Source organism: Polypterus senegalus, chromosome 10 (genome assembly GCF_016835505.1).
Source record: "Polypterus senegalus isolate Bchr_013 chromosome 10, ASM1683550v1, whole genome shotgun sequence".
Lineage (NCBI taxonomy): Eukaryota > Metazoa > Chordata > Cladistia > Polypteriformes > Polypteridae > Polypterus > Polypterus senegalus.
In genome coordinates, this window is record NC_053163.1 from 139,635,995 (window position 1) to 139,659,119 (window position 23,125).

General features: G+C 36.1%; 1 protein-coding gene across 1 annotated transcript in view; it reads left to right on the plus strand.

Moving 5' to 3' along the window:
* Positions 1-11,791, plus strand: part of LOC120537716 (guanine nucleotide-binding protein subunit alpha-11) — a 60,726-nt gene extending 48,935 nt beyond the window's left edge. Inside the window, exon 7 of the mRNA XM_039766863.1 lies at positions 11,145-11,791. Coding sequence (XP_039622797.1) covers positions 11,145-11,335 — 191 coding nt within the window. The 3' untranslated portion in view covers positions 11,336-11,791. The remainder of the gene's footprint in view (positions 1-11,144) is intronic.
* The last annotated feature ends 11,334 nt before the right edge of the window (positions 11,792-23,125 follow it).

Consider the following 23,125-nt stretch of genomic DNA (forward strand, 5'->3'; position numbering starts at 1 on the left):
TTTGTACATGAACAATTTTTATACATGCCCAGAATTGATCATGGAGCTACAGAGCAGGGGAATTGGAGCTTGTGGCACAGTGAGGGTGAACAGGAGACTCATGCCTTCACAGTTGAAGCCAGACAGGCTGAAGATGAAAAGAGGTGACAATATGGTTTTCATGTGGGCGGGTAACTTGGTGGCAGTTGCATGGCGCGATGTCAAATGGGTGACTTGTCTTTCTATAGTACACACTAACAATATATGTGAGAAAGTGCAGCAACAGACAATTGAAAGGGAAACAGCAGTGCAATGTGGCAGTGCATGCAGTTGGCTGCTTTGAGCAATTATTGTACTTTGCAGGACTTTGTTGTGTAAAATGCATGTGAAATCATATAGTATGCTGGCTCATACAACATGCACGACAGTAACATTTGTCAAAAGTAAATATTTTTTGTTGATTTGATATGTTAAACAATTGCTTTGTTTTTTTTTTTTTTTTTTTAAAAGTTAGCTTTTGGAAAAATATTCAGCCCTGGGAGAAAAGAAACAATCAATCTGGCAGGTGTATGTTTTCATCTCTTCACTCTCTCCCCTGCAGTATTGAACAAGCTTCCTTTTCTTCACTCTTCTGTTCTAGATCAATCACTCAGTCTCTGTTTTACTGTCTTACAGCCAGTCATATGATGGGTTATGAGTGTGTGATTTGAGAGTCTACTAATTGTCTTCCTTCAGAGTGACTGTTGTTGCAATTTTACCAAGCTTTTAATGCACATTGAGTCATGTATTAGTGAGAAAGTGCCACACTATGATATGGCTGGTATCATCTGGCCTGCCATTATACAGGGCCAGCTATGTCAACAACTGTGCTGCTCTTGTTCAACTTGAAATTGTTGATAGGTAGCTTGACTCCTTTTCAAATGCTATCCTTTGTCTTCAGTGCCATGTGAACTTTTTGTTTTTCCTCTCGTGACAGACTGGTAGACATTATATATTTACTAAACATTAAGCCCGTTACAATAACGGGCGTTAGAACAGTAGTGCATAAACATTAGTTGGAGCAGTCTATATTAAATGGCAAGGAACCTTGTATGTGGCTGTAATATGTGTCACTGTATTGTGTGCCTTTAATTTTCTCTCTCAGTAATACTGGTTTGTATTTCCGTAAAATGCCTGTAATTTTGTCTGATAGTAATACAGTGGAACCTCGGTTCACGACCATAATTCGTTCCAAAACTCTGGTTGTAACCCGATTTGGTCGTGAACCGAAGTAATTTTACCCATAAGACTAAGTAAATATATATTTTTTTAAGCACAAATATTATTATACTATTGAATGCGCAGTGTAATCGTAAACTAAATGAACATTGAATAACACTAAGAAAACCTTGAACAACAGAGAAAACTAACACTGCAACTGTTCGCGCTATAGCCTTACGACCTGCTCGCTAATAACACTTTGTGTGTCTCTTAAGTGGGCGTCTCTCTCTCTCTCTCTCTCTGTGCACAGGAAGAGACTGAACACGTGCCGTGTGGCCCCACGCATGCGCACTTCACCAGAAGACATGGACACCTGGACGCACACAGGGATTTTATTAAAGAAGATGATAGTGTATTTCAATGAGAAAACACTTAATGAAGCACTTTACTAAGTAAATAAAATATCAGTTAGGGAAATACTGAGACTTTGAGCAAACTAATAAATATACTGGCATAAAGTCAGGTCAGATTGGGGAGCATTCACTTGTACAACATTTTGCTACAGCCACCACATGACAAAACAGCTTGGAGTCTTGGTTGGCAACACCCTAGGCAGACACACAATCCAGTCCCACTCTCCAGAAATGGCGATTTATCTGACTCAGCCAGGTGTTACGTGGGTATCCCCTTGGTCTGGTCCAGCCGCTTGGGTCCTAAACAATGAGGATCCTGCAAGCCAAATCGCCCTCTTTGGGGGGAATTGCACCACTTGGCTGTAGTGCCATAACTGATGCTGCCTCACAATGCTGGTAATGTACCTCATTTGGGACTTAATGAGCAACTGCTCATTCAACACAGTCAAGCCAGCGGTACCCAATGATTCTCTAAAGAGGCACAGTACCAAAGGAGTCCAGCCATCGTCTCGGGTCACTGGATAGCGTTCATGTCTCACTGCCAAATAGCAAAATGGGAAGTACCAGAATTCAAAAGACTTGGACCTTCATCCAAAGATAAATAGCATGATCAAAGGTGACTTTCTCAGTAGAATAGGTTTGTCCAATGCAAGCTACATCATGGACTGAGTGACCCCCACATTATTTTGTTGGACAGTACTGATAAAAGGAATGTCTAAGCAAATCATGGTGTGCTTTTTAAAATCTGTTTGGAATATTGTGTTTTATATGAATATGATGTGAATATTGTTACTTTCCTATATGCATGAATGGTCCAGTTGTTAGCTCTGTTGCTTTACAGGTCATGCAGAATGTCTGAGTGGAGTTTGTTTGTTCATGAGTATCTATCTGCACTTTTCACTTGGTACCCTACGTTTGTCTTACCTAGAGTCGAAAATAAAATATAAATCACATTGATCATTTTAGTTAAGAGCCAGATATTCTTAAATGTTTCTTATTAAATCATGGAAATTGATGACTTTAACATATTTGAACAGGCAAACATTAGATCTTCATACAAAGGGTGCCTACAGATAAAGGTGATATACCTGAACAAATGACGCATTAAATTGACATGGTATATTCATTCTTCTCTGCCTTTTTGTTAATTTAGATTTGTCACATGGAAAAGTTCACCCACTTCAGCATTTAAAATCTTTAATCTTTAAAATTAGAATCAGTGGTTCCTGATTAAGTGAAGGCCAAGATCAAAAGTGCTCTTGATGGCCCTCCGAAAGAAGGTTGTTGGGTGCCTTTGAGTCTGGCAAGGGATTTAAAAAGATCACCAAAATATTTAATCGATCATTCCATCGCAAAGAAAATAGTCTAAAAGTGGTGCAGATTTAAATTGACTGCTAATTTGTCCAGGACTGTCCAGCCCAGCAAATTCAACCCCAGAGCTAATCATTTGATAATGAAAGAAGTATCTAAGAAACCCAGAATTGTACGTATATATCCAGATAGAGACTGCATACATTTGTCCTGCATATAAGGTGTGCCAGGAAAAACAGTTTGCTGTTCAAAAAGACCATAAGGACAAGACTACAGTTTACCAATGAACATCTAGGAAAAGACCAGATGTTCTGGATAAGATGAATCAAAATGATGTTTGGCACAAACTGAAGAGAGCGCCTTTTTTGAGAAAAACCTGATACCAACTGTGAAGCATGGTTGGAAATGTTATGGTTTGAGAATGCTTTGCTGCCTCAGGACTCCGTCAGCTTGCAGTCAGAGTGAAATATGATTTCTGAATCCGTGTGTTTGAGGAGAATGTGAGGCTATCTGTGTGAAAGTTGAAGTTGAGCTGTAAATGGACCACATGAGATTGGTCTGAAGCACACTAGCAAATCCACCAAGGATTGACAAAAAAAGAACAAAAATGGAGGGTTATGGATGAGCCAAATCAAAGCCCCGATTTGATTCCTATTGAATTGTTTTTTGGGGGGTGGGAGATTTGAAACATCTGAAGGCTTTTTGAATGGAAGATAGGTTTTAAAGAATTCACTTACTTAGCAGTTATGCCCAATACTGTTATTTTCATGGGGTGTACATACTTTTTCACATGACTACATAGTTTCTCATGACTGTGTTTGAAGCCATTAACTGAAGAAAATGTATAATTCAGTATTATACAACAAATAACTAAAATGAGAATATGAACATGAGTTTGTTGGCCTAAGCCTCCATGATTTTTTTTTTTAGCAGCTAACATAATACTGTAGATATTAAATTACTGAATATAATTGTAAATTTAGGACATAAGACACCCTTAATTGTAATTTTGTGGTATTGCATTTTGAAATAAATGGTAATATGACAAAAGTAAAAACCGTATTGGAGGCATTGTTTGTCAAGGTGTGTGAATTCCATATGTGAAATCTTCATTTTTGACTTTTTGCTTCTTCCTGGAGATGCATGAGTAATGATGAGATTTGGAGGGATGCTTACTGCATCACCAAGCACACTAAAGTGTGCAGCCCATATTTCAAATCTTTCCTGTAAAAGCTGCAGGAGGTTGTAGAACCCTGTGCTTAATCACATGTTGCTTGGAAAGAGAACTGTTTACCTCGCATAATATACAGGAATGCCTAAAGATGTGTGGTGGTCAGGTTAAGAGGTACAGTGGGTACGGAAAGTATTCAGATCCCCTTCAATTTTTCACTCTGTTATATTGCAGCCATTTGCTAAAATCATTTAAATTTTGTTTACTCATTAATGTACACACAGCACCCCATATTGACAGACAAAAAAATTTTTGAAATTGTTGCAGATTTATTAAAGAAAACCTGAAATATCACATGGTTCTAAGTATTCAGACCCTTTGCTCAGTATAGTAGAAGCACCCTTTTGAGCTAATACAGCCATGAGTCTTCTTGGGAAAGGTGCAACAAGTTTTTCACACCTGGATTTGGGGATCCTCTGCCATTCCTCCTTTACCATCCAACCTGACAGAACTGGAGAGGATGTGCAACGTTGATGGACAGCCATTTTTAGGTCTCTCCAGAGATGCTCAATTGGGTTTAAGTCAGGGCTCTGGCTGGGCCATTCAAGAACAGTCGCAGAGTTGTTGTGAAGGCACTCCTTCGTTATTTTAGCTGTGTGCTTAGGGTCATTGTCTTGTTGGAAGGTATACCTTCGGCCCAGTCTGAGGTCCTTAGCACTCTGGAGAAGGTTTTTGTCCAGGATATCCCTGTACTTGGCTGCATTCATCTTTCCCTCGATTGCAACCAGTCGTCCTATCCCTGCAGCTGAAAAACACCCCCACAGCATGATGCTGCCACCGCCATGCTTCACTGTGGGGACTGTATTGGACAAGTGATGAGCAGTGCCTGGTTGTCTCCACACATACCGCTTATAATAAAGGCCAAAAAGTTCTATCTTGGTCTAATCAGACCAGAGAATCTTATTTCTCACCATCTCCGAGTCCTTCAGGTGTCTTTTAGCAAACTCCATGCGGGCTGTCATGTGTCTTGCACTGAGAAGAGGCCTCCGACAGGCCACTCTGCCATAAAGTCCTGACTGGTGGAGGGCTGCAGTGATGGTTGACTTTCTACAACTTTCTCCCATCTCCAGACTGCATCTCTGGAGCTCAACCAAAGTGATCTTTGGGTTGTTCTTTACCTCTCTCACCAAGGCTCTTCTCCCCTGGTAGCTCAGCTTGGCCGGATGGCCAGCTCTAGGAAAGGTTCTGGTCGTCCCAAACGTCTTCCATTTAAGGATTATGGAGGCCACTGTGCTCTTGGGAACCTTAAGTGCAGCAGAAATTTTTTTTGTAACCTTGTCCAGATCTGTGCCTTGCCACAATTCTGTCTCTGAGCTCTTCAGGCAGTACCTTTTGACCTCATGATTCTCATTTGCTCTGACATGCATTGTGAGCTGTAAGGTCTTATATAGTCAGGTTTGTGGCTTTCCTAATCAAGTCCAATCAGTATAATCAAACACAGCTGAAGTCAAATGAAGGTGATCTCAAGGGTGATCAGAAGAAATGGAAAGCACCGGAGTTAAATATGAGTGTCACAGCAAGGGGTCTGAATACTTAGGACCATGTATCTGTCTATCTGTCTGTCTATTTCAGTTTTTCATTTTTAATAAATCTGCAACAATTTCAAAAATTCTTTTTTTTGTCTGTCAATATGGGGTGCTGTTTGTACATTAATGAGGAAAAAAAATAATTTAAATGATTTTAGCAAATGGCTGCAATATAACAAAGAGTGAAAAATTGAAGGGGGTCTGAATACTTTCCGTACCCACTGTATCTGTTGTACCCATGGAGCCCTATCCAAAAGTAATTCATCTACTTGCAGTCACTCTGAACTAAAAATAATGTAAAAATGCTTGTCCCGTTATGTTTTTGGAATTTTGATATCACAGTTTGTACCAAGCTATTGTGTTTTGTGACATACCTGTGTGTGTGTGTGTATATATATATATATATATATATATACTAGCAAAATACCCGTGCTTCGCAGCGGAGAAGTAGTGTGTTAAAGAAGTAATTAAAAAGAAAAGGAAACATTTTGAAAATAACGTAACATGATTGTCAATGTAATTGTTTTGTCACTATTGTGAGTGATGAGTGTTGCTGATATATATATATATATATATATATATATATATATATATATATATATATATATATATATATATATATATATATATAGCGCATCACTTTTTCCACATTTTTGTTATGTTACAGCCTTATTCCAAAATGGATTAAATTCATTTTTTTTCTGCAGAATTCTACACACAACACCCCATAATGACAACGTGAAAAAAGTTTGAGATTTTTGCAAATTTAGTAAAAATAAAAAAATTGAGAAAGCACATGTACATAAGTATTCACAGCCTTTGCCATGAAGCTCCAAATTGAGCTCAGGTGCATCCTGTTTCCCCTGATCATCCTTGAGATGTTTCTGCAGCTTAATTGGAGTCCACCTATGGTAAATTCATGAGTGTCACAGCAAGGGGTCTGAATACTTAGGACCATGTGATATTTCTCTTTTTTTTTTAATAAATCTGCAACAATTTCAAAAATTCTTTTTTGTCTGTCAATATGGGGTGCTGTGTGTACATTAATGAGGAAAAAAATTTATTCTTCCTAAGCTCCTTTTTTTATTTCAAAACATACCAATATACATTAATAAATCGTTCTTTAAGCAATTAGATTCAACAATAACCTCATTTATTTGGAATTCTAATCATCCACGCATCAAAAGAGCGACCCTACAAAGACAAAAGGCAGAAGGCGGCATGGCTCTACCTAACTTCCAGTTTTATTACTGGGCAAATATACAGTCGATAAGAACCTGGACACAAATAGAAGAACATATACAGGCATGGACCGCAATAGAAGTAAAATCCTGCAGTACTTCTTTCTATTCCCTGCTCTGCGCTCCAATAAACACACGTTATCGGCAATACACTAATAAACCAATTGTGCTCCACTCACTTAGAATCTGGAACCAATGTAGAAAGCATTTTAAGACGGAGAGGCTTCTTTCTGTGGCAACCCTGCAAAAGAACCGCCTCTTTCAACCCTCACAAACATATGCAGTTTTTAATATCTGGAAAAAAATTTGGAATTTAACTTGCTTAGAGATCTTTATATAGACAACGTCTTTGCATCCTATGAACAATTACATTCCAAATTTAACATTCCAGCTACAAATTTCTTTCACTATCTTCAAATCAGGAACTTTGTTAAACAGAACCTTCCAGATTTTCCTCATCTTGCACCCTCATCCACGCTGGAAAAATTATTGCTCAATTTCAAGGAGTTAGACTCCATCTCTACAATATATAAAATCATTTTACAATCCCTTCCTTTCAAAGATCCAAGAGGACACTGGGAAAATGACCTCTCAATTAATATATCAGAAAAGGAGTGGAAAGTAGCAATGCAGAGAATTCACTCAAGCTCCATATGCGCAAAGCATACAATTATACAACTCAAAATTATATATCGAGCACATCTGTCTCGACTAAAACTCTCCCAAATGTTTCCAGGGCATGATCCAACCTGCGAACATTGCAACCAAGCCCCAGCCTCACTAGGTCACATGTTCTGGGCCTGCACCAAATTAACATTATTCTGGACAAAAATTTTTAATTACCTCTCAGACAGCCTTGGACTCACAATCCCTCCTAACCCATTAACAGCTGTGTTTGGGGTTCTTCCAGAGGGTCTTAAAGTGGAGAAAGACAAACAAATTGTGATTGCATTCACTACACTGTTGGCACGCAGACTTATTCTGATAAACTGGAAGAACCCAAACTCTCCTCTTTAAGTCAGTGGGAAACTGATGTGTTATATTATTTAAAATTGGAAAAAATCAAATACTCAGTTAGAGGATCTGTGCAGACTTTTTTCAAAACATGGCAGGATCTAATCAGTAATATTTTGAAATGAGTTTATAAAGCACAGAGAATTTGTTGATTTAGGTATTTTTACAAGCCTTAAATTTTACACCGCTTGGCTTGCGCTCTCTCTCTCTCTCTCTCTCTCAAGGGTGGGGATCGATCTGTTCTTAGCATAATTTTTTTTTTTTTTTTGTAAAAACTTGATTGCTATGTATTGATTGTAATAAAATTAATAAATAAAATATTAAAAAAAAAAAAAAAAGAGGAAAAAATTAATTTAAATGATTTTAGCAAATGGCTACAATATAACAGAGTGAAAAATTGAAAGGAGTCTGAATACTTTCCGTACCCACTGTACAAGTGTAAAATATAACTATTCCTAATTTAAGATAAAATGCTCCGATAAATGCAGTTATAGGCAACTACTTTTTATCAAAGGTACAATCAGTATTTATTTCTTTTGGGGCGCTCTGAGTGAAGAAATAATATTTTCATACTTTATGAAATGCGTCACATGCAAATGTATTGCTACCTTGGGCTTAAACTCATTCTGTTTAGCGGCCATAACCATCAAGTGACACTTGTTGGGAGTTTTTGATTTTGAACTGTTAGACCCCTAGGTGTATTTTGACCTGCTTCTCTTTGCGGAACTGCTATAATTTGGTGACAGTGTGTATTTATTTATTTGAGCATGAACTGTCGTGTCCTGCCATCAATATGTGAAAGTGAGTTACTTCTTTGTGTTAATTAGATATCGTCAAAACTTTATTTTTATTCTATTCTGACATTGACTAATGTGTGTTATTTCTTATTGTCCAGGAAAATTGAGATGAGTGCCAATAACTTGTTTTAGTGTGCACCGGAAGATAACAGTGGCACAATAGTTAGTGAGCTGCCTCACTGGGATGGTTGCGTGGTAGAAAACTGGCTATTATCCCTGAATTTTTCCATTTGAACAATACAAATATGGCTGTGGTTCAGTGAAGCTCTCTAGGAACAGCTTTATAAAACTTCGAGATTGTAGCATGAACCGCAGTCCCCCCTACCCCACTATAATTGCTTGTGATTTTTGGCATATTTATTATCATCTGGATCTGGTTTTTGCCAGTTTCACCCTAATAGAAAGAGACAGATTTTGCCACATTTATTTTGGGAAGTTTGTCAACAGATGACCCCAGTTATTACTACAATCCTGTTACTTAAGACTGCATTTTTGAGTGCACACCAGAGAGATGAAAGTTGATAACTCTGTTGGGGGGTGTGTGTGTGTGCGCGTTTTCTCTCCTAATATTGCTGAATACAACAGTCCATGAAATAAATTCTTTGTGAAAATATTAGAACAAACTTTTCACAGCACTTTACTGCACTTCAGTTATTAACGCTGGCCTCTGCACACTGTTGGAGTAGTTCAGTATTTTGTTGCTAGCCTGAAAACCTAGCCAATATTTCACCCAACCTTGATTTATTTAAAAAAATAAAAAACACCTGTAACCTTCAATTGCACAAGTGTAAATGCACCTAAACAATATCATAAGCTTTACTTAAAAAAAATCTACTGACACTTAGTTGTGAATGTTACCAGTTTAGATTGCTGTATTAAAGAAATTCCATTGTTTAATTCATAACTCTGTACCACATGCATTACCTTATTTTTTTTGTGACAGTATTGACTCTGTGACCTAAAGACCAAGCTCCAATAAATACACACAGTAGTAAAGATTAAAAAGTTAATGTGCAACTTGGAATATTACTAACAGTAATAATTGTTGGTAAAATATTTATGTTTGCAATTTAATGATGTATATATTTTTGTGAGAGCTTATATTGGAAGGGAAGAGCAGATACAGATCCTTCTCTGGATAAAAATCACATGCTGTCCACTTAGATGCACAGTTTCAAAAGAAGGTGTTCTCATTTTACTTTATTTCAGTTTTCGTGCAATTCTTCAGTGGTCTGAGGGGGAGCAGTAACTACATTTTAGGCTGTAATTTTTGTATTTTAGAGGAACTGTGAAGCACTGTTTCTCTAAGCTAAACTGCCTGATTTATTTACTGTTTTTTAGTTACCAAAAGCAGTATAAGGCATGAATTGAAGGTCGGGGCTGACCAAGCAAAAGTGCATGAAGTCTTTAAAGGAGAATGCATCAATGGCAGATGAGTTGACCACTGCTTGCACAACTATCACCTGGTGTAACTGTTTGTGGGAGAATGAAAGCTGCACACTTATCGGTCAACATTTACATCTGAGAAATAAACTAGCTCGTGGAGAAATTTTATTGTGCACAACACTTTTTTAAGCTAATACTATTTATGGTTTACATTCTGCCTAGGCAAAATATTTTAGAATTCTCATTGGAGTGGTAAGAATTTTAAATCTATGCTTTGATAAAACAATGCAGTTGCCTAACAATTAGTTATTTGCATTGGGCTATAGATCCATGCAGCTGTAATGTATTGCCAAAAAGGGACTTTATTTTTCTAAAATGTACTGCTGAAGTATAGCAGATTCGTGGAAGACCGACCAATAAGCTAACTTTTTCTTTCTCTACCCTCGTAGTAACACTATACAAATCCTGTCTAAAAGACCTGCTCAGTCACCATTGGAATTGCATTTTTCTGTTTATCTTGATATATTGTCCAGAAGATGTTTTGGTTATCAAAATGCAACTGTTTTTTGAAGCAGACTATGGTTCTTGGTTTAAGTTGATGCAGCTGTCATGTTTCTTGAATGCCACTTTTACATCTATATGTCCTCACAACATCCATATTGTCATTAATATAAACTGGCAGCAAAATGGCTTTGACCTTCCTGAAGTCTACAATAATCTCCTTTTGTCTTACTGATACTGAGGTGCAGGTGGTTCAGTTTACTCCATTGAACAAAGTCTGTCACAAGTTTCCTACCTCTATATTCATTCTCCTGCCTGCCACTGATACATCCAACATTGGCTATGTCCTCAAAGTATTTCTGTAGTTGACATGATTAAGGTATTTTACCTAAAGTTTAAGTATACAGAGTAAACCGGCAGGGAGTTAGTCAGATCAGGTGCACAGTTCTTAAGCCTCACAAACCATGGTTGGAAAATGATGCTGTCATTGTTTTAAAAACATTTTATAATTTTTTTTTTTTTTTTTCTTTCTGTGTGTGTTCTAGGTCCTCAGAGGGATGCTCAAGCTGCCCGGGAGTTCATCTTGAAAATGTTTGTTGACCTGAACCCTGACAGTGACAAGATCATCTACTCTCATTTCACCTGCGCTACAGACACCGAAAACATCCGGTTTGTTTTTGCTGCTGTTAAAGACACCATACTGCAGCTGAACCTAAAGGAGTACAACTTGGTGTAACTCCCATTTTTTCCACCCAGCCCCATTCCTAAACTCCCCCTCCTTCCCCATTACTAGTACTTACCTGCACGCATACGGGCGCAGAAGAAACTAAAAAAAAATTAAGTAAAACAAAAGGAATTAACTAAATTTCACTAAGAGAATGATTTCTGAAGTCTGATACCTTATTCTTGATTCTCTCCAAAAGGAAGACCTTTTAATATTTTTTGTTTTTAAATTATGGAGTTTGTCAGGATTATTAAGGAAGGTTTAAAATTTGTATTACTTTTCATATTTGTCTTTTAAATTGCTCTACATTTTAATGCAGTTTGTACTTTAAGTCTTCATCACTACAGTTTCCCAGTTGTATTAGGCTTGATTACCTACCACTGGACACTCTAACACCCAGTTCCCACTGGAAAAAGGTGGATCTCAGTATTAAGTGGGTAGGAGAATGATGGGACTTGTTTAAAAAAATCACAAAAGGTATAGATCTCTGCAGATAGATGAGCCCTTGACTCTATATTCTGGTGTAATATGTTCACCACCTACTTTCCTTAGCAATGAAAGGTATTGATACTGTGATTTTTATTTTTTTTAAATTATTGAAAATTATAACCTAATTTGTAGCTCACTGTACGTTTAAAATGAACCGCTGAGAATTAGTTGATGAAGCAATAGCTGGATACAAAAAGGGGTCTTTCTCAAAAGACTGAATCTTTAGTTTTAAGTTAAAAAGGTGTTTATAAATGTACAGAAAACTTTTAAATTAGACATTTTTAGGCACAAATTTAGGACAAGTAAGCTCCTTTTTATTTAATGTAGGACATTTTTTTTTTCCTCCGCTTTCCATGATTTTACTTTCTTGGCAGCTGTCTTTCTTGGCTTCTAAGAAGTTTGTAGATGGACTTATTTTGAGAAAATAGAAAGGTTTCCTTTATTTTTCCCCAAATAATTTGGTCTGTGAGTGAGCATTTTTATAAATGGGTGATTTCAGACACACAAGGAGGAGATACAACTTAATGGTTTTGAAAATTGGGTCTTTACAAATTCTAAAGACTAATGATGAACAAACTTCACTATTTTCTTTAAATGCACTTCAGCACATTTCTCATTATAAGGGCTATTGAGGGCTTCTTTTGGGCCCTGTCTTACACTACCAGAGAGTTGGGGGTGGGATGGAATGTAGGGCTTTGGGTTGGGGGTGTGGGGAGGGTGCACATGAAGAAGGAACAAAAGTGTTGTTAGGTGGCCTTTTTTCTTTACACATCAAAACAGTGCCAATAAATGAGACTTAAAAGATGCAGTATCATTTCTAGAGAGTTAAGGAAAGTATGCCATTATTTTGCACACTTTTTTTTTTTTTTAAAAACTGTGACCATGTGGAAATGCCAAACAGTCAAGTACATACTAGTTCAAAATGAACACAAGTTGCACTTCATGTTGGGCAAGCCAATTAGATTCATGTCCAGAACAGTGTCACATATCATGATTTTTTTTTTTTTTTATACTTTTAAATTGTAGTTTTGGCAAATGGAAATTGACAGTCCACCACCCCAACCTTTATGCAGCAGCGCACATGCAGCTATGCAGATGTGCTGAATTATCATTGAGACAAGGAATCAGTGTTATATGGGGGAAGGTTATGCGAAAACAAATTAGCCAAAAGTTTTTATAAAAGTTGTTCATACATTTTAAATAAAGGAGATTTGTATATTTCAATGTAATTTTATGTTAAACTACAGACTGCTTGTTTTATTTTTTCCCTTTGCTTCTTCCTTCGCCCCAGAAATTGCATCCTTTAGTTAGGAACACTACGATCAAAGCAGAACATTTTTTCAATATTGAAATCTGTTCTCTACCTCTCTTGAAATGGGGGAGACTTGCACAACTATTCTCTGAAAATAAGACACTATTTCTCTTTTCAGTTCCATTTCTCTTAAAATTTTCATTGAGCACCAAAATGCATTCCCCTTTCTTTCAGTATTTCTATTTAGTGTTTGTTTCATTTTCTCCGTTATGAACTTTTAACTTTGTATTAGTGTGTAGATGTAAAATGTGATGGCAGTGCCCAGGTCACTTTTTTGAGTTCTGAATTTCAAAACGGGAATTTTTTTTTTTTTCGCATAAATATTACTTGCTAAATGTAGGATACAAAATTGCTTCTTTTTTTTTTTTCTTTCTTTAAATAAACTTTACAGTAAATTTTTCCCAGTGGCCATTGTAATTGTTTCAAAGTGTACTTTGACAGTGTGCAAAACCCCCTGTTAATTGTTAGTTTTCATTTTTATTGTTGACATTAAACTTAATAAAAATGTCAATTTCTGCAGCTTTTTTCATTAATTTACTGCTTGTATTTTTCATAAGTTTTAAGAATATTAGGGTCTCAGCAGCCAAATACTTTCAAGTACATGTTTTAAACAGGGCTGGTTACTGAACTGTGCACTAAATGTGATTAAATATACTCACCAAGGTTTACAACCATTTGGCTCTTTTGGTTATGCTTAGGTATAAAATTAATTTTGAACTTTATGCTTTTCAATATCTTATAGATTACCAGAAGTATTGCAATGAATCACAACTAACTACTCAAGCTGAGAATATTTTGAGTAGCCTAAAGCAGAGAGGCTATCACCTGTCTTGCCACGCAGGACAAAATGTTTCCTGTTTGATTAACTTAAACAGTTCTGCAGAAGCAAGGAAAAAAGTCAGAATTAAGACGTCAAGCTTGTTTGTAAAGGTTGGAAAAATATGCTAGTATTCATTGAAAAGTGTATACATGCCCTTTTAAAATTACAATGGAGGAAATTGTGCATAAAGGTTTCATTAACAGCTGACATTGGTACAACAATCAATTTTTATGTTAAACAATGGAAGTTTTTTATTTTTTTAATAAATTTACAATGAGTAGAGCATCTGATTAAGCTAAAATTATACCTAAAGTATGAGAGGTAGATTGCACAGATCAATTCAAACACATTGAGATTTTTTTTTTTAACCATCCTGTATTTCCTTATAGTATTTCACTGCTTAAGTAATTTTGAACAAAATTTCCATGTTTATATTAGTAAGTATTGTTTCTACAAAAATGTGTGTAATACAATTGAACAATTCAATAAATACTGCTGTGAGAATTGACACAAGCAGTTTTATGTAACTTTTTCATATTATGAGCCATGGCAAAACCGGTTTCTCATTTATAAAATATTTTGGTTCTGCATTAGACAGTGTAGAAGTATCCAAAACTGTGTTTACCAAGAAAATATCCCCACTAGTTTTGTCAACGATATATGAGAAAAATTAAATTGCACTTTCCTCTAAAGATCCTTGGCCATACCATTATTCCTGAATAAAATTAAAAGTTATTTTGTGGCATTGACCATTTAATCTTCTTCCCATGACTAAGTGCAACATCTCAGGATCTTCATTTTGTAAGAATAAAATACTAAATTAATAGCAATCTAATGCAAGTTAGGTACCTTTTTTGTATTGGTTTGATATACAAAAGTGATGTAAATACAATGTAGTGTGTGTGGTATGTATACTGTATATAGAGTAATATTGACCTATCAAGGTAGATAAACATATGTGTATATATAATGTATGCATACATGTGTCCATCCACTATAAACTCGGTTATATGTTTTCATTAAAAGCTTATGCAAGTAAATTGCATTTTTCCTGTTAGTGATATAACTTGGTTTTCAAAAAAAAAAAATATATATATAACATGCCCCTGTTATACAGAATTTTTCATAATTTTTTGTGGAGTTGCATTTTTCCCTTTTAATACCAGAAATTTAATTTCTCTGTGCCACTTGAGCATCATGTAAATGGATTTTTTTTTAATTGAATATTAAATGATTTAAGTGCAGTTTTTGCCAGGGTCAAGTAGAAAACAGTATTAAAGTTAAGTTCCATACAATGCTTGCTAGACACTAAATTTTAATGTCCATGTATCTGTGTTCTTGTGGCACTAAAGCCCTCAATCTATCATTCTAATTTATTTCCCAGGCTTTTAGCACTTTGTAAAACAGACCCAAGTATCTTTAGTCAAACAAATGAATTTAGAGAGTTGCAAAAGAATAGTTCAGATTGGTACAATACTAAAAAAAAAACACAACTGTATCAAATGCAGCTGCTCATCTGAAACCGTGTTGAGATTGTCACTTTGGTGTGATGAGTATTTATTTGGTGTAATCAGTCATATTTATAAGAAAAGCATCAAGCATTTAAAAAAAAAAAAAAAAAAATGAAGTGTCTGAGCAAGATGTGTAATACAGACTTAATACATTCTCTTGAAGTGATTTGACTGTTGACCCAGTAGGTGGCACTATAACACAGCAGCACTAATTACGTCAACATTAACTACAATTGGCACAAATTCTTCCAGCAACCTAACAAGTAAGACCATCCTGTCCAGTGCCCATGGGTGTTTCTTACATCAGTCCTGATAATTCTACAAATACATTTTTATTTACTGGATAAAGTGCTTGTGTATGCGGTGGTGCAGGGTCTAGGGGTGTATTGGATTAACTGAATGTTTGTTTTCCACATTACACCTGGCTACATACACACACATATATATACATATATATAGCTGAGATTTTCAGATTATCAGTTATGGGGTGATTACTGGTTTCTGGAATTTCTTTTAATCTAGGCAAAACAAACTGGTGCATTTCAAGAGATGATTCTGAAAAAGGGAAGTGCCAGCACATTAAAGCTACTGCCTCTTTATGGCTGCATATACAACCCATTGTTGCCATTTACACTCAAGTGATAAATGAGAAAAATAGAAAAGCAGTACATTTTTAATGTCGTCCTTTCCACTAAGGTTGCAGGAAAATCCCAGAAAGGATTTTTGATAGATGCACATTTAGAGGAGGTCACACAGTTTTCATTAAAATGTCATTGATTTTGGTTGGGCTTGTATAAAAAGATTTTGGTCTAGAAAAATGTTTGGTGACCCTGCTGAGAATGAACACAATCCAATGGCATACACAAACCAATCCTGTGTTGCTAGCTTTATTATTCTCCTTTCTTTTATGACATGTCCATAACAGATAATAAGCATTATATAATTCATAAAACAGGAGTCTCTAGAACAGTTTTTTGAATTTCATTTTTGCTTTTTGAAGACAATTAAAAAAATAAATAAAAAATAAAACTTGTAACAGCATTGGGTGGCCTTTTCATTTAATTTCAAAAATCACAAATATTTTAAACTGAAGGTATTTTAAAATAGAATTTCAATATTTTATGTGGTAATATTATTGGGCAGTGATTCACTTGAATTATTTATGCCCTGCACCCCTAACCTTTTCTTAAGTAAAAAGAAAATTATACACTGGCATTCTAATCTGTTGATTAACAATAAGCCGTGGTGCAGTACCTAATAACTACTTATGAGTGCTCTTTTCTTCAGTCTGACGCAAGTCTGTGTACCTATGGAAACGTGGGCCACATGATGCTCTTTCAGATGCTGGCTTTTTTTTAAATGCTAGCATGTCTGCTGCCAAGATGGTGCTTATAATACTAAAGTTGAAAGCCCTTAATTAGTCCGCAATAGCAAATCTTTTTTCTCTACTCCTCAAGGATTTTCGGCAGGAGTCCTACACCTCATTAATTTGTGGCTAAAATGAATCACATGGCGGTGTTTCACAGTAACTCTGTGCCACCTCTGATATTTCATGTATGCATACACTATCATGTATTCTCTTGATGCGTCAACATATTTCCTTTCCAACAAAAATTTTACTGGTGTAACTGAATGGCACTGCTCACCTAAGACGGTAATTTCCTGTTTAGAAAAATTAGATTTTATCTTGTACCATATAAAATCAATTTGCGCTTTTAAAAATGTTTTCTCCCATCTTTGAGTTGCTTCATGAATTCAGTTACCTGCTAATTCTGCCTCAACCCTCAACAATTGTATAGCTTACTGTGCCTTACAGCAACTTAAGTTACTTTGGGGGTTTTGTTCAAAATGTTTCTTTGAAACCCAGCATCCTGCTTATTAATATGAGGAACATGCTCCTCTGGTCCCATAGTTTGTAACACAAAGTGAAGGTGTACCTTTGGGGAGAGTAAACATTTGCCAATCCAAGTCAAGTGACTGTTTAGTACTCAAGTTAAATTATACTGGTGCAGCACCAGATAAAATTAGGTTTTATATAATAAAAATATATACCACTATCTTAATTTTTTTTTAATGTCTGAATACTGTTTATTGGGTTACATGCATGCTTTCTCAAACACTGGACCCTTTACATAAATCATATTTATACTTTTTTTTTGCAGTTCAGTCATGTACATGATTATTACCTTTTTTTTAAACTATCAGATGTAAATTATGTACAATAATTGTGCCAATTCCTTTCTTTGTGGTGCCAGAGTCTATTCAAAGTGCCATTGTTGTGAAAATTATTAGACAGACCTGTCTAGGGTCTGATTTTTAAAAAAAGAAAATACTAATTTCTTCAGTATTTAGGTTAAACCGAAATTCTAACAATAAAACTGCTGTTTGTCTCTGTTTTTATTATTTTTAAAGAAATGTTGTTAAAATTGCATGTATTTGTTTAGGGTGGGTCTTAAAAGTTTAAGTTATTTTACCCACTTAAAGGGGACAAGTGATTAAGGAATTATAATTCCAACCCTGATTTTTTATTTTTTTTTTCCTTTCTTTTTATAATTATGATCTGTTTAAATTTAAACCACTTTTATCCTGGAAATATTTTTCATAGCCACCTTGAGGGTTGGGTGAGAGAGAGTGGGGTGGGAAAGTTGGGGAGAATTCTCTTGTTTTGAAATTGGAATAAATCTTGTTCCTAAAATTGTCTGTTTCTGATTCATCCTTTTTCCCCCAATTTGTATTCTGCATGATTACACACTTGAACACCCCAAACTCGCCCCACCAAAAAAAAAAAAAAGTACCTAACAGGCACAACATACAGATTTGGTGGCAGGAATGTTCAGGTTTAGTTCTGTAATTGTGTAATTAATACTCTTTGATAAAAATGCAAATTGAAAAAAAAATTGTATCATATGTTGATAGAGGGAGAGGGCAGTATAGAAATTTGATTAGCGGTGTGATTAGTGGTGTGCCTTAAATATGTTAAAGTTGGCAGGCCAGGGATCTCGTTAATAAAACTTTGCATAGATTTGAGCCTGTAGTAATGGTACACCACAAACAATGCAAAAAAAACAAAAAAAAAAAGGTTAAATTTGGCATACACACATTTGTATGCCATTTATCCTTTATAAATCGCACTCCTCTTATTCGTATGTATGTGAACACGTCATGATCCCCATTCACTTGCCGCTCTGTAACAACATTGATTGGTTACCTGTTACTGCTGCCTTAAATGCAGTGAGCTCTACTGGCTGCACCATACCTGAAATTGAAAAAAAATAAATAAATAAAAATTGTTAGGAACAATTTCAAGGTACAGGTGGAGAAACTGATCACTCCTTACCAGCACTGTATGAGTGCAACAGAAAGGGTGAGGTAGAGTATATTTAAGCTTTCTGAGTTTGATCTGAGGATGCCCTATGTAATCAGAGGTGCCTTATTATGCGGCATTATGCTAGAACAGTTTGATGATGCAGATGTGAGAGGTGAGACAGCTGCAAGGGAATTGGGTAAAGCACTTACATATGCCTTAGAATGAAATAACCATACTAGTGCAAAATACAGAGTTGTGAAGAGTGAGGTTGGGGGTGGACGATTATGTGTGCCACATTGTTCAAAGAGAATGGCCCTTGGAAGCTTAAATTGGGTTATAAGCCAGTCATCAAGAACCAAAATAATCTGGTCTCTAAACACTTGCTTTGTATATGACCATTTACACAACTAAACCAGCCATGCCCTATGAAACCATTCGGTTATGAATAGTCAATAAAACAATAAATCTTGTGCCCTTTTGTATGCAGGGTATCAATGTCACCTGTGTTTTTACTTAATGCAATTATTGACAATGTGGGATTGCAATGGTTTATAATCCTGAGAAGTGACAACAGCCAGGCTATATAAACTTATGGGGTTTGGGGTTACGCAAGTGAGCTCTTCAGTGCAAATATGCAGCATTGGGCCTCTTAAAAGGCAACTACAGTAGAGTGTACTGTATATGTCATATTCATCGATTTTGAGGTTTCATATGTTTGCTGTGTCAAAACACATTGTTAACGGCTGGTGATATGACTTGTTATCCTTGTGAGTCATTATTTAGGTGGTTTGGCTGCATTTTGCTAAATGCTTAGGGGTGATATCACTTCCACTTTCTCTAAAATATGTACACATGAGAGATAGTTGCTGTAAATATGTACAATTTTTCCTTTTTTTTTGGCATAGAAAGTTGTGTATTTCAGACTTCCCTTTGCATATACATGTTATATCAATCTGACCGCCAGGTCCCTTCCCTTAAGCTGTAGTTTTAAACTAGGAAGAAAGTACACAATCAATTTCATGTACATGTACAATAACCCCCTAAAGCTGTTGTCTGTATCTCTCCGGCAAAAGGTTGGTACTTAATAAAAAAACAATTTTAGAACTGTAATGTTAAAGTAGAATTTGAGCTGTGAACTTGATCCCAGGTGGTATGAGGGGAAAAAAGGTGGGTGGAAAACTAGGGAGAGTAATCTTGTTTTGACATGGGAATAAATCCTGTTCCCATAATTTAGTTGGTTACTGGCTCATCTTTTTTTGTTTGGTTACCTATTATCTTTAACAGTTTTAAGGGTGACTCTTAAAGAAAAGTACATCTATTAACTTTCTACATTAATATTAAGGTGGGTGTTTTCACCAAGATAAGTTAAATCCAAACACATTTGTAAAAGAATGGCAATAGTCAGAAGCAAGGCAGCAATGTTTACTGAATTATAACTGATATAAACTGTGGAGACCACTAGAGTCTATTTTGGGCATGCTAAAAATGACCTGAACAGATTAAAATTAATTGTTTCATTATAATGTATAAAGTTATTAGTTATATTTAAAAAAAATATATATATATATATATATATATATATATATATATATATATATATATATATATATATATATATATATATATATATATACTAGTAGCAATTAAGGCTTGCATCTAGCTGTCCATCCATTTTGTTTTTCTTGTGGAAAGCACAACACACTTATCATAACAATATGGGAAAAGATAAGTTTATACAATACTAATGACACATTTACGAGCTGGGACAGTAATTTTAAATTCCCAGCTAAGTAACTGTGCAGGAGGAAGTCTGACACATGAAGTAACACGGACAATGTAAGGATGGTAGAGATGATGGTTCTGATTTATTAAGGGGTGTTAGTAATTTCAGTTTCCACTACTAATTTTTGTAATGTAAAGGGAATCAAAAGGTGTTACTATCATTCCAGACAAAATGTAAATGCAGATATTAATGCATAGGAAACTGGTTATTGCAAACATAGTATGAAATATTAAGTTTTAGTATTGATTTTTTTAAAATAAGTCTTTTGAACTCTGTGCATAGAATATTACACTTTCAATGTCCTTTTTGTGAGTGAACATGTATGGGATAGTTTACTGTTTAGAAGTATATGTAATTCCAAAAACCTATTTTAATTCTTTGTAAACTGATGGCAGCATGCGGTGGAAGAAAACACAATGGTGGAGCGGTGGATCTGAGGCTAGGGATCTGCACTGGCAATCAGAAGGTTGGTGGTTCGAATCCCATAAATGCCAAAAGGGACTCTGCTCTGTTGGGCCCTTGAGCAAGGCCCTTAACCTGCCATTACTGAGCGCTTTGAGTAGTGAGAAAAGCGCTATATAAATGCAAAGAATTAATTTGGAATTTTTGATATGACTTTTGCAGTGTTGATAAATATTAATCTGCATTGACAGACATTGCTTTTTATTTATTTATTTTTTTTTATATATATAAAGGTTTGAAGACCTTCCGCATAAAAGTGAAATCCACAAAGTTAAACCAACATCTTAAAATGTCTTATGCATTGAGGCACAGTGCAGTGTTCTCCCTAGCGTCTTTTAGCTGGGCACTCCGCCCGGCTAATTTAGTTGAGCACCAGGCTGTCATCTCGCATGACATTGTGAGATGACAACCGCAGCTCTGCAGGCACAGGCAGATCTAATGATCTGCAGAGATGGCAAGGGACGAGCAGGTGGGCAAATACTGCTAAAGCTAATAGGTGTCGAGGCGGGGCAGAGTTCACAAGCAAAGAGTATGGGGAGGTGGGGTTTTCGAGAGCGGGCTGTACATGGTAATAGTGCAGGTATAGCAGCTTAATACAGTTGTGAGGAGTATGGAGAGGTTGGCGGGCGAGATGGGGCTGTACATGCTAATAGCGGGAGCGGAGCGGCAGTTCACAAGCAAAAAGGATGTGGAGGTGGGCGGGTAAGAGGAGGTCTGATAATAAAAAAAAAAAGTCTAGTGAAACTAGCCTGTCAGATATCAGAAAAAAGGCGTCAGGAAGTGATCTCTGTTCTCGGCGTCAGCGCAGTCTGTATGGTGCAGCTGAGCGTACAGCAGCTCTCTTGTTAAGTACAAAGCAAACTAATATATACACATACAGTTGTTTAAGCATTAGGTGTGTTCTGTGTGCAAAAATCCTTGTAGCACTCACTGTGGTTCCTGTTTAAAGTGACCCAATCTGCCGTTCTTATATTTGCTCATATTTGGACCTGCGTCCATATTGCAAAAAGTGTGCAGAAGCCCTTGCAGCAAACACTGTGTCCTGAGCAAAAGTTTTGTCACTGAATTGCAAAGGGTTTTGTACAGAAGCGGATTAGGGCCATGGTGAAGGAAAAAAAAATACGGACAAAGTGAAGAAAAAAAAACTGTCGAATAAAGTTGAGATGTTGACTTTATTCTCGACATTTCCACTTTTTAATCTTGACACTTACGACGAGAATAAAGTCGACATGTTGCTACATAACTTATGACAGGGTTTTGAGAAAATCTAGTAAATTAAACATTCATTTTAAGATGAAGTTTAGTTTATGATCTACTTTAATGACAAACTACAAGAATGAAGTCAACATGTCGAATTTAATCTCGACATAAATGGAGAGAATAAAGTGGAAATGTCAAGAATGCGTACCTGCCGTAGTGCAAGTGTGAACTGAAAATCCAACAGGATCTCCCTTTCCCACTCAAAAGTCTTAATGTTGGTAAAAATGCAGATTACACCTCTGAAAGAATAATGCAAGAGTTGCTGGATGTTTTAGAATCAGAAATAAAATCTAATACTGAAAAATATACACACAAGTTTTTCAGTATTCTGTGTGATGAAACCACATATATTTTAGATGTAAAACAATTATTTACATTAAATATGTTTGCCAGGTCACTAAAGAGGTCAGAGTTAGTTTTGTATCAACCCGCAATATGATTGACGGCATAGCGGAGACTACAACCAACACACTGAGTGAGACTATGGACACTCTAGGCTTGAAAACTGCTAATTTGGTTGGACTAGGGTCAGATTGAGCGGCTGTTATGATTGGGAAACAGAAAGGTGTGACAAAACTTCTTAGAGATAAATATCTGGACTCTTGGTCAACTGCCACTGTGTAAAAACACTGATTGGCCCTTGCAAGTGCCCAAGCTGCAGCTGCTGTACCTTATTTAACAAAACTGAACATCTTAAGGCAGCTGTTCCATTTCTTCCAACATTCTTCAGTTAGGATGGCTAGTTTAACGGAAATTAAAAATATTCTGAACATTCCCCAGATTAAGCTGAAAATGGCCAGTGACACTAGATGGCTGTTTGATGACTTTGCAGTACAGTCACTACGGCAGTGTACGAGT